The sequence below is a fragment of the Chlorocebus sabaeus genome, chromosome 25, assembly GCF_047675955.1.
Source record: "Chlorocebus sabaeus isolate Y175 chromosome 25, mChlSab1.0.hap1, whole genome shotgun sequence".
NCBI lineage: Eukaryota > Metazoa > Chordata > Mammalia > Primates > Cercopithecidae > Chlorocebus > Chlorocebus sabaeus.
Window position 1 is genome coordinate 28562889 of NC_132928.1, and position 11628 is coordinate 28574516.

Below are 11628 nucleotides of genomic sequence, written 5' to 3' on the forward strand. Positions count from 1 at the left end.
GCCTTGGGCAATGTGATCAGCGCCTTAGGGGACCAGAGCAAGAAGGTGGTGCACGTCCCCTACAGGGACTCCAAGCTCACTCGGCTCCTCCAGGATTCGCTGGGGGGCAACAGGTATCTGGTGACCAACACCCAGGGAAGGGACAGGGGAGGCAGGGAGGTTCCTGGAAAATAGTGCCGTGTGGGTATGGCGCAAGCCTGCCCCAGGAGGAGAAGGCCTTCCCATCCTAGGCTGCAGGTTTAGGAGGTAGGAACCTTGAGGTGCTTTATGACCTTTAGGCAGCTATGATCAGACTCAGTTTCCTTATCAGTAAAACAGGGAGAGACATTCTCGGGGAAGTCATATGACCCAGGCAAGATGATAGATGAGAAATGCTAGAAAATTCAGGGCTGTGACTCATCCTCATCACCAAGCAAAGGACTCTGGCAATTATGCATCACCACCTCCCCAGCCTTTACTATGGTTATCTGCTGTTGCAGTGAAAACTCCTGGCCAGGAGGTCCAGATCCCCACATCCCAGGTTCTGTCCTGAGTGCCCACATGCTTTGGGCATTAAGGTAGTGGGGGAAAGGGATGGGAGCAGGACCTCTGCCCTGAGGCAGTGCTTCTGGGGGCTAGCCGTGTCCCTCATCCTCACACCAGCCTTTCTGCACCCCCAGCCAGACCATCATGATCGCCTGTGTGAGCCCCTCAGACCGAGACTTCATGGAGACCCTCAACACACTCAAATATGCCAATCGAGCCCGCAATATCAAGAACAAGGTGGTAGTGAACCAGGACAAGACCAGCCAGCAAATCAGCGCACTGCGGGCTGAGATTGCTCGGCTGCAGATGGAGCTGATGGAGTATAAGGCGGTGAGCATGCTTCTGGGCATTGCCCAGCACCCCTGCTTGGAGCTGGTGCTCCATATGCACCCTCTGCCCTGCAGCCTCATCCTAACTTCCTCAGCATCCCTCCCACCTCCCTATCACCCACCATCCACTTTGGACATGACTATTGAGCATCAGTTGTGTGCCAGGCATGATGCTCACTATTAGAGACTCACCCAGGTGAATCAAGCACAGTCTGAGCCCTCAAGATTTTAGAATACTAAGTCCAAGAAAGAAGGGCTCCCCGGCTTTTGTTGCATAGATCTTATGCACAGGGCAGACACTCTCCGGGGTGTTTTCATGTCTGCCAAATGTGTTGTGTTGGAACAGATAAGACTGCTAGACTGGCATAGAATCACTGATAGAGGGGCCCACAGGAGTATCCAGTGTGCTGCAGAGGGGCAGAGGAGAGAGTTGGCCTTACTTGCTTGGATGGTCAGAGAGGACCCATGGAAAAAGGGGTCTTCTATATGGATTTTGAAGAATGAATGAGGTAACAGCAAAATCAGATGGGGCAGCCATTCTAGGTAAAGGACAAGCCATGCACAAAGGAACAGAGTAGGAAAAAATGGGTCCTTTGGGAGAAATGTCTAATTCTATGTGACTAAGACAGAAGTCACCAATTGGTAGCCCATGGCCTGAATCTGGCACATAGATGAGTTTTGGTTTGGCTTGCACTTGTTTTAAAAGAATACAGCTTAGTTGTCAACCTTTCTGAAACTCAGGGAGTTTCAGTTTTGCTAGAAAATTTTAAAGATCTAACAACTTATGGTACTAAGTTGACTGGAGAGGCATAGGGACTGCCCCTTTTAGACTAAGTCTGGGACTCTCTTAGCTCCAGTCTCTACCACTCCCTATTGTCTTACAACCAGCCTGACTCATTTATGCCAACTGCCTGGCAGAGAGGGTTTTGACCCTTGGACTAGAGTTTATGGAGATATGAAAATACACTGTGGAAAGTTAGGTCAAGTAAGATTGTGAGAGGCCTTGAGTGGCTGGTTACAAAATTTGGACTATTTATTGTCAAGGAGAACTGTGTAAGGTTTTTGCGCATTAGGGGCCAGTAGCTGTGTTTTAGGAAACCTGGGGCAGGGAAGACTGGTGATGCTGCCATATACAGGGGAAGGCCAGGGCACTGGCAGAGGGAGGGGCACCATCATCCTCTTCCCCCACCTGTGAGCTGTGCCGCCTGACTGCTCCCCTTTGCCCTTGCTCCCAGGGCAAGCGAGTGATAGGAGAGGATGGCGCTGAGGGCTATAGCGACCTGTTCCGGGAGAATGCCATGCTACAGAAGGAGAATGCGGCCCTGCGGCTGCGGGTGAAAGCCATGCAGGAGGCCATCGACGCCATCAATAACCGCGTCACCCAGCTCATGAGCCAGGAGGCCAACCTGCTGCTAGCCAAGGCTGGTGAGTTGGGCCGTGCCAGGCCATGTCAGAGCACCAACATGCTAAGAACCCCTCTCTCCACACCCACCCCAGAGTATCAGGTAGACTAAGCCAGCCAGTCAATTCACAGTTCAACTCATTTATGCATTTTTTTTCACTTGATTTTAAAACATTTTTGTATGGCACAAGCAATACATGAACACATCCTTCTTGTTCAACATGCAAACAATACATCACTATATGAAGCGAAAGATTAAAATCACCTCTCCCTGAACCCTGCACCCCAAGCCCTCTCTACTTCTCAGAAGGAACCTCTATGAGCAGCTTGGTGTGTATTTTCCCACGCCGTTCTCAGTATTTGTTTCAAGTATGAATGTGTATTCATATACATTCTTAAATGTGTGTATGATATAGACTACTTTTTCTATGTATGAGATTATATATATTGCTCTAAGACTTCCCTTTTTCATTTAGCATTATGTGTTATAAATCTTTCCATATTAAACCTACTTCTGGTTCACGCCTGTAATCCCAGCACTTTGGGAGGCCAAGGCAAGAAAATCTCTTGAGCCCAGGAGTTTGAGACCAGCCTGGGCAACACAGGGACACCTAGTCTCTACAAAAAATACAAAAATTAGCCAGATTTGATGGCACATGCCTGTAGTTCGTGTTACTTGGGAGGCTGAGATGGAAGGATTGACTGAGCCCAGGAGGTTGAGGCTGCAATCAGCTGTGACTCTAGCCTGGGCGACAGAGCAAGACCTTGGCTCTAACCAAAAAATAAAAATTTTTAAAAATCTACTTCTCTTAATCTTCTGCCATGGTGTCCCATATGTAGCAATGATGAATAAATTTATTACAATAGCCTTCTAGTGATGGGGATTTAGGCCAACAGTGCTTGTATACCTCTGTGCAAAGTATTTTTTTCTATAGATTTCTTTTTGGAAAAGGCCCATATGAGCTACCCTATTGGAGGCACAGATATAAGAGCAGTAGTATCAGCGGTGAAGACCCTCGCTGCTATTTATCTTTTTTTTTTTTTTTCCTGAGACGGAGTTTTGCTCTTGTTGCCCAGGCTAGAGTGCAATGGTGTGATCTTGGCTCACCGCAATGTCCACCTCCCGGGTTCAAGTGATTCTCCTGCCTCAGCGTCCCGAGTAGCTGGCCTTAGAAGCATGTGCCACCATGCTTGGCTAATTTTGTATTTTTAGTAGAGACGGGGTTTCTCCATGTTGGTCAGGCTGGTCTCAAACTCCTGGCCTCAGGTGATCTGCCCGCCTTGGCCTCCCAACGTGTTGGGATTATAGGCCTGAGCCGCCGCGCCGGCCTATTTATCTTCTTCATCGCACCCTCCTCCACCTTCCCATTCCAGGTGATGGCAATGAGGCCATTGGCGCGCTGATCCAGAACTACATCCGGGAGATCGAAGAGCTGCGGTGAGTGAGTGAGCCCTGCCCCAGCAGGTGTGCACGGGATGGGGGCCTCGGCCAGGTGAGCCAAGTGGGTGGCAGCTCACTCGGCCCCGCCCACTCGCTCTTCCCGCGCAGGACGAAGCTCCTGGAGAGTGAAGCCATGAACGAGTCCCTGCGCCGCAGCCTCTCACGGGCCTCGGCTAGGAGCCCCTACTCCCTGGGTGCCTCTCCAGCCGCCCCGGCCTTCGGGGGCAGCCCGGCCAGCTCCATGGAGGATGCCTCGGAGGTGATCCGTAGGGCCAAGCAGGACCTGGAGCGGCTAAAGAAGAAGGAGGTCAGGCAGCGCAGGAAGAGGTGAGTAGAGTGTCGTCCCCGCCCACGAGAGCCCTCAGACCGCCCCAGTGGACCCTGCCCATCCTCAGGAGGACTGCTGACCACCAGCTGTTTAGGAGGGAATCTCCACGTCCCCAGCCCCAGGAGCTGCCTCAGTATTGCTTGGGAATTGGTGGCGCAGATTTGCTCAGCCTTTTGGGCAACCTCCCTCCCCCACGTTCTCCCACGCCTTATGCTTTCCCCCAAGGAGAGGAAGGACTGAGCTGAGCCAAGGTCAGCTCTGGGTGGCCCTAGGGAAGAGCAGCGGGGCTCTCTGCAGAGTAGGAGCCAGCGCTTTCCCCGCCCTCTGGTGAGAGGCCTCCTGTCCTGCCACTGCTGCTGCCGCCACCCTGCCCGTGTGCTCGAGGCAGGGGCGGCCTTCCTAATCCAGCCTCCCTGTCCTCCCTGAGCAGCCCCGAGAAGGAAGCCTTCAAAAAGAGGGCAAAACTCCAACAGGAGAACAGTGAGGAGACGGATGAGAACGAGGCGGAGGAGGTGAGGAGCACGGCCCGTCCCACCTCACCACATGCGTGCCCCGTGTCCCTGCTGGGGTTGGGGGGCCCCATCGCATCCTTGTATAGAGTGAGGGAGGCGGTTGGGTCTGCATCCAGTTGATCCTTGTATTTCCTTATATCTCTGACTGGTTACCATGGTGATCTCCATCCCCTAGGCCCCCACCTCATCCCAAATGGATGATGCAGGTGGGGAGGCCCTCCCAGAGGGGTTCTGCGGGGACGCTGGGGGAGGCGGCGCTCTTCCAGGAGTAGGGGGTGGGCTGGGGGGCTCAGCTGTGGCCTGCCCCAATCCCCACCCTCCTGACACACCTGAGGCATTGTGTCGGGACGCACCTCTGCTTCTGGGCTCCCCTCTCTGAGGCCAGGCCCACCCCAATGGTGCCTGGTGCCCAGGAGGAGGAAGAGCGAGACGAGAGTGGCTGTGAGGAGGAGGAAGGGCGAGAGGATGAAGACGAGGACTCGGGCAGTGAAGAGAGCCTGGTGGACTCAGACTCAGACCCCGAGGAGAAGGGTGCGTGGGCCTGGGCTGTGGGCTGTGGAGGATGCAATGCCTGGCTGCCAGTGCCCAAGGGTGGGGTTGGGCCCTGCTCAAAGATTATGGTGTCCAGGCCCCAGCACTCCCAGACATGAACCCAATGACAACAGCAGTCATGATGGGAATGACAGCAAACACTTCCTGGTCGTTCATTAGGTGCCAGGCACTGTACTTACCTTAACCCTTTGAGCAGCTGGGTTCTCTCAGTCTTCACTGCAACTGTATGCATAGGTGTTGTGAGCTTCCCTATATTACCACAGAGGAACAAGCTCACATGAGTTGAGTGGCCTTCCCCAGTGTGGTCCATGCAGAGCAAACGTGAATGTAGGCCTGACTGGTGTCAAAGCCCTCTCCTCTAAATGGAGTTGCCTGCCCTTTCGGCCCTGCCTGCCGCCAGCACTAGCCCTAGCCCTAGCCCTGTAAGGTGCTCTCAGCCATCTCACCCTCCTCCACCAAAGCTGGTCCCATGTCATCTGGAACAGGTGGATGCTCGCTTCAGGAATGGCTGGACTGGGAAGGACGTGTAGATCCCCCCTGCCAGCTCCTGAGTGCCACCTTGCCTTTCTGGAACCGCTTTTTAAATGTATTGCTCCTTCTGGTCGCGTTCTACCTGCATTGGGATTTATCCTTTTGCTCTCTGGTCACTGATTGGTCGTGGCTGACCAAAAGAGGGTCCCAGCTCCCCAAGACTGGCACATCTGCTCCCCATTTTGCCTCTCACCCTAACGCTGGGCTGAGCCTCTCTGTGCCCCCATAGAGGTGAACTTCCAGGCGGACCTGGCCGACCTGACTTGTGAGATCGAAATCAAGCAGAAGCTGATCGACGAACTGGAGAACAGCCAACGGCGGCTGCAGACGCTCAAGCACCAGTATGAGGAAAAGCTGATTCTGCTGCAGAACAAGATCCGAGACACACAGCTGGAGCGTGACCGCGTGCTGCAGAACCTCAGTGAGGCCAGCGCCACACACCCCCACCCCATCCGGACCCTCCCTTTCCCCTGAGCCCCTCCTCTGTCAAAAGCAGCTGGCGTGTTGGGGTTATCCTGGCCTTCTAGGCAAGGGACTTCCTAACCTTTGACTTTGGCCATTTGACCCACAGTTAAAGGTTCTTACATCTAACCCTAGTTCCTATGAAACATTCAAAATTGATTTTTTGTTGTTCTTGTTGTTGTTGTTATCGTTGTTTGCTATCATGTCACGTATTAGAATTCTTTATATACCCAGGCACACGAACATGACATTCCCAGCCTTTCCTCCTGCAGTCAGTTCCTTGGGTCTTTTCCTTTGGACCTGTTTGTAAACGTTCTTGCATTCCATCTTCATTATGCTGCTCTTCAGCCCATTCATTCCATTTTTTATTTATTCGTTCATTGATGTACTTATTCAGCAAACACATGTTGAATATGTCTTATAGAGCAGACATTGTCCTAGTGCTAGAGATATTGGAGTGGGCAAAATCCCTGCTCTCGTGCAGCATACATTCTAGTGGGGAAAGATAGACATAAAAGAAAGAACAGAATCTGTAGGGTGTCAGATGGTCATAAGTATAGCCAGGAAGGGGAACAGGAACTGCTGAGGAGTGAGTTGGAGTTTTTTTTTGAGACAGAATCTCGTTTTTTTTTTTTTTGAGACAGAATCACCCAGGCTGGAGTGCAGTGGCGTGATCTTGGCTCACTGCAACCTCTGCCTCCCGGGTTCAAACGATTCTCCTGCGTCAGCCTCCCAAGTAGCTGGGACTACAGGCACCCACTACCATGCCCAGCTAATTTTTGTATTTTTAGTAGAAACAGGGTTTCACTATATTGACCAGGCTGGTCTTGAACTCCTGACCTTGTGATCTGCCTGTGTCAGCCTCCCAAAGTGCTGGGATTACAGGCATGAGCCACTCCACCTGGCCGAATTGGAGTTTTTTAAAGGATGGTCATGAAGACTTTACTGAGCAAAGACTCAAAGGAGGTGATAGTGCTAGAGCAGCACCAACCAGGGGAAGAGCGTCCCAGGCAGAGGGAACAGGAGATGCCAAGGCCATAAGGCTGCCATGTGCCTGACATTTTGGTAGAATGATGAGGGGACCAGGATGGCTAGAGCACAGTGAGAGGGGACAGGTTGGAGAAGAAATGTCATTGTGAGGAGGTTGCCTTATACTCTGAGGAGACAGGATGTGTGGCGTTTCAAGAGAGCTACATGATACCAAATTTAAAAGCATTTTTAAAAGACTACTCTGGCTGCATGGGGGAGTGAAAGTGGAAACTGGAGACCACTTAGGAAACTGTTCTACTAAAGATCCCAGGAGAGGTGGCTTAGGAGGTAGTGAGAAGTCAGATTCTGGATATATTTTGCAGGTTCAGCCAGAAGACTTTGATTGCTGGGAGGTGGATGTGAGGGAGAGGGGAGCCAAGGATGCCTCAGGGTGTGAGCTTCTGGAAGGAGCATGATGCTGTGTACTGAGATGGGAGAGGGGTAGGAATGAGGAGTTGGGTTTTGTACCTGTTAAGTTGGAGATGTCTGTTGGTAGTTCTGGTAGGAGAGGCCAAGAGTGGAGAATCAGCTTATTGCTTCTGCCCTGGCCCACACCATTCTGTCTTCTCTTGCTAACTCTTCCCTTTCCCATGGGCCCCAGCTCTTTCCTCCAACACTGGATCATGGGTCAGAACCCAGCCAGCATGAGTGAGCTACAGGACCCTCATGGGAAGCTGGGGACCAGGGCTTCAGAGATCCAAGATGAAAACACCCTTGCCCATTTCAGTAGGATGTCAGAGCAGGAAGGGGCCTTGGGCATCAACTAGTCTGACCCCCTCATTCAAATGATGCAACAGGCTCAGTGAGTTGCCCGAGGTCATACAATGGAACTGGAACAGAGGCTTCCTGTGTTCCCCCTTGATGACCCTATATTTAGTGGGAGCCCTTAGGGACTCAGCACCAACAGCTGCCTCTTGTTGCTCTCAGGCACCATGGAGTGCTACACGGAGGAGAAGGCCAACAAGATCAAGGCAGACTATGAGAAGAGGCTGCGGGAGATGAACCGGGACCTGCAGAAGCTGCAGGCCGCCCAGAAGGAGCACGCCCGGCTGCTCAAGAACCAGTCGCGCTATGAGAGGGAGCTGAAGAAGCTACAGGCTGAGGTGGCTGAGATGAAGAAGGCCAAGGTAGGGGTCGAGGGTGTGAGGAGTGGGACCTGGAGTGCATGTGACATCTTCTTAGAATCCACTCACCATGGTAAAAATAATCACTGCCATCAAGTGTGGGTTCTCTTCTCCACACACAGCATTACCTACTTTGACCCTGTCTTGACCCTTGACATGGTCCTTTTGGCTGAGAGCATCATCCAAGGTGAAACAACCTGCCCCAGTAGTGGGGCTAGTGTGCAGGGATGCTGGGGTGCATGGGGTCGTGTTCAGGGCAGGTGAGGATTCCAGGGGACCCCACTCGGTGCTGCCTCCTGTTGGGGAGGCCGCAGCACACTTGCTTCGGGTCTGCACAAAGCGCACAGGAGGCCTCTCATTTGGTGCAACCTGGCTCTGAATGATGATAGTAACAGTTGTCATCATTTGAACATTTACTATGACCAGGCTCCAAACTAGTCATCTCACATGCATGATCACATTCAGTCCTTAGAAGAACCTCATGAAAGAAGTCTATTATTATTCTTTTATATATGAGAAAGTGAGGCTCAGAGAAGTTAATTCCAGCTTCCAAGAGGTAGCACTGGGATTTGAACTCAGTTCTCTGGCTCCCAAGACACTGTGTGTTCCGGGTGGTACAACGCCTCCCTTTTCTACTTTGCCACCACTCAGAGTGCTCTAGTCTTTGGGACCTGGGGTCTGCCCCTGCTCTTCTAACTTCGGGGCTCAGGCTTGTGTTTCCAGTGTCTGGTGTGTTCTGGCTCCCGCCTGGGGCTCAGCAGATCCATGCTTCCTTTCAGCCCTCCCTCCCTCTGGGCCTTCCAAGCCGTACGTTCCTGCCTGCTCTGTGGAGCCTCAGCCCTCAGTGGAGCCCAGATCCCCATAGCCCTGGGCTAAGCCCTGGGCACGGGTGGCAGCCCCAGCAAGCTGTGAAGGGCTGGCCTTGGGGACAGAGACGTAGGGAAGGGGAGCTCCCCGGTGCTTGAGGCTGCTGGGGCATCTAGGAGTCACTGGTAGCTACACCCTCCCGGCCGACTCAGTATGCAGAGGAGAGAGGCAATGCAGTGGTGGCTGATGTAGATTCTGAGAAGAGGTGGACCCACAGCTGTCATTGAGGCCCAGCCACCTCACCTGGGCAGGCTTGTCCCCAAGCCTAGGCTGCAGGTCCGGAGGCTTCATCAGCCTGACCAGAGTGGAGAAGTCCCTGCCTTGCTGTGCTCATACCTGCATGGCCTGGGCTAGCCCCAAGGAGCCCCCGTTTGCACCGTCTTCTTCAATGTGTTCACCCTGTGGCGTGTTGAGACTCAAGTGTGGACTCAAGTACCCAGATCACCCAAGGGCCCCAGGCACCTGCTGATGGTTTAGAGGGAGGGACTGGTGGGCCTTCATTATCTCTGGGGTGGAGCAGAGGCCTGCTCCCACCAGGGGCCTGCACATTCTGCAGTAGCTTCTGGAGCACTTCTGCGGTGCGCTTATGTGCGTCCCTACTTTGTCTCCCTGGGGGTTCCCGGCTGGTGCCTCTGCAAGATACCCCATCCTGTCCTGGCCAGCTCACATCTCAGCTGCAGAGGCCCTGGAGAGCCTCATGAGGGAAGATGCTTATATGGCTCTGAAGCCAGGCAAATAATATAACGCCAAGATGCATCTGACAGAAGGCTCATGTGTAGACCTGTGTTTCAGTCTCTGGATTGCTGAGCTCCTTCAGCCACGTGCCCGGCTCTGTCCACATTGACCGTGCTCTTATGAACCCAGGGCTAGAACCTGAGAGCAACACCCTTGGGTCATCCCAAGAGGGGCCCAGGCTTTCTGTTGGAGGGACAGAGGGTGCAGCAGCCAAGGATTCAAACCAGACACTGTGAGAGCCAGTGCCCCAGAATCCTCCCATGGCTGTTCAGCTACAGGGCCCCAGCGATTCACAGAATGGAACTGGGGTGGAGCTTGCAGCCACAGTGTCTCCCAGGGAGAGGCCACAATGCCTTATCCTTAAACCTGTGGAGTGATGCTAGTCTCGGGTACCATGGCCTGTTTCCGCTTGTTGTGTGCCTGGAATGTGCTGACCTGTTCTGAGACCTTTGCCTCTGTGGTAGCCACCATGGAGCTTGGCCACACATGCAAAGTCAGCTGGATGGGTCTTTGACCAGGAAGACATAGCACCTCCCCAGGAATCCTTAAGGTCCCGACCCCAGAAGATACCTGACACCTTGGGTTTGCACACAGCTCCTGGGATGCTGGAGTTTTCAGGTCCACTTTTAGCCAAGGGTCTGACTTATTCTTCTAGTCCTTTGGGAGAACACTCATTCTGGACCCCAAAGCCCCAACAGCAAGCAATCCCTCCTCTTCTCTGCAGATTCACCCCAACAGAGCCTGCCTGTCCTCCCACCCTCCCAGAGAGAAGCTGACCCTGCTGGCCATTAACCCACTCCCTCATGCCATTTCCTTCTTCTTTCTCTCTCTTTTGTTTTGTTTTGTTTTGTTTTGTTTTAAAGGCAGAGTCTTGCTCTGTTGTCTGGGCTGGAGTGCAGTGGCGCTAACATAGCTCATTGCAGCCTCAACTTCCTGGGCTTAAGCAATCCTCCTACCTCAGCCTCCTGAGTAGCTGGGACTATGGGCACACACCACCACAGCCGGCTAGTTTTTGTATTATTTTTGGTGGAGACAGAGTCTCACTATGTTGCCCAGACTGATCTTGAACTGCTAGAATCAAGCATTCCTTCCACCTTAGCCTCCAAAATGCTAGTGCTAGGATTACAGGTGTGAGCCACCGCGCTCAGCCTGTTTCCTTTCTTGACTGTTCTGAGGGCAGGGCAGATTGATGACATTCCTGGTGATGTCCGAGGCTTCAGTGGCAGAGGAAGGATCAACTGTCCTGTGTTTCTCATGCCCCTGTCACTTGGAAGGTGTCCAAAGCCCTGTGTACATTACACTTGTATGTTCTGGGCACCAGGAGTAGGGAGGCAGATGCCGCAGGGCCCCAGGTCAGTGGCTTCCCAACACATAGAGTTGCCTCCGGCCACGCTAATGGTGCTCTCTGTGCCTTTGGCTACATTTCCAACAACTCTGGGGTCCAGGTTCTCTGTGCTTGGTCCCTAGCTTTGCTGACTTACCATGGAGCCATTCCTGGGGCTGCAGGAAAAGCCGACTGGAAGGCAATGATTTGTTTTCGGAATAGGCCATCTATTACTAGTTTTATGACTTTAAGTCCTTTTGTCTCTCTGAGGCTCATTTCCTTGTTTATAAAACAGGAACGATAATGTCTCTCTCATGATTGTCATGAGGAGGGTGCCTGGCATATAGCCGGATCTCAGTACATAATGGTGGGTTTTATTGCTGTTGCTGTGATCCTGGCCATGAGGGCCCTGACCTTCACCTCAGCCCTGTCTGCAGCTCAGCCTTCAGTAGGGAAGAAGATTACCT

General features: G+C 52.8%; 1 protein-coding gene across 4 annotated transcripts in view; it reads left to right on the forward strand.

Annotated features, from left to right (window-relative positions):
• KIF21B (kinesin family member 21B) overlaps positions 1 to 11628 on the forward strand; it is a 57013-nt gene that overhangs the window by 20734 nt on the left and 24651 nt on the right. For all 4 annotated transcript variants that reach the window (XM_007989000.3, XM_007989001.3, XM_073011647.1 and 1 more), the window contains exons 7-15: positions 1 to 113; positions 660 to 855; positions 2090 to 2279; positions 3631 to 3694; positions 3806 to 4024; positions 4456 to 4537; positions 4951 to 5068; positions 5850 to 6041; positions 8039 to 8238. The exon at positions 1 to 113 is cut by the window's left edge and continues 3 nt beyond it. In XM_007989000.3, coding sequence (XP_007987191.3) covers positions 1 to 113; positions 660 to 855; positions 2090 to 2279; positions 3631 to 3694; positions 3806 to 4024; positions 4456 to 4537; positions 4951 to 5068; positions 5850 to 6041; positions 8039 to 8238 — 1374 coding nt within the window. The remainder of the gene's footprint in view (positions 114 to 659; positions 856 to 2089; positions 2280 to 3630; positions 3695 to 3805; positions 4025 to 4455; positions 4538 to 4950; positions 5069 to 5849; positions 6042 to 8038; positions 8239 to 11628) is intronic.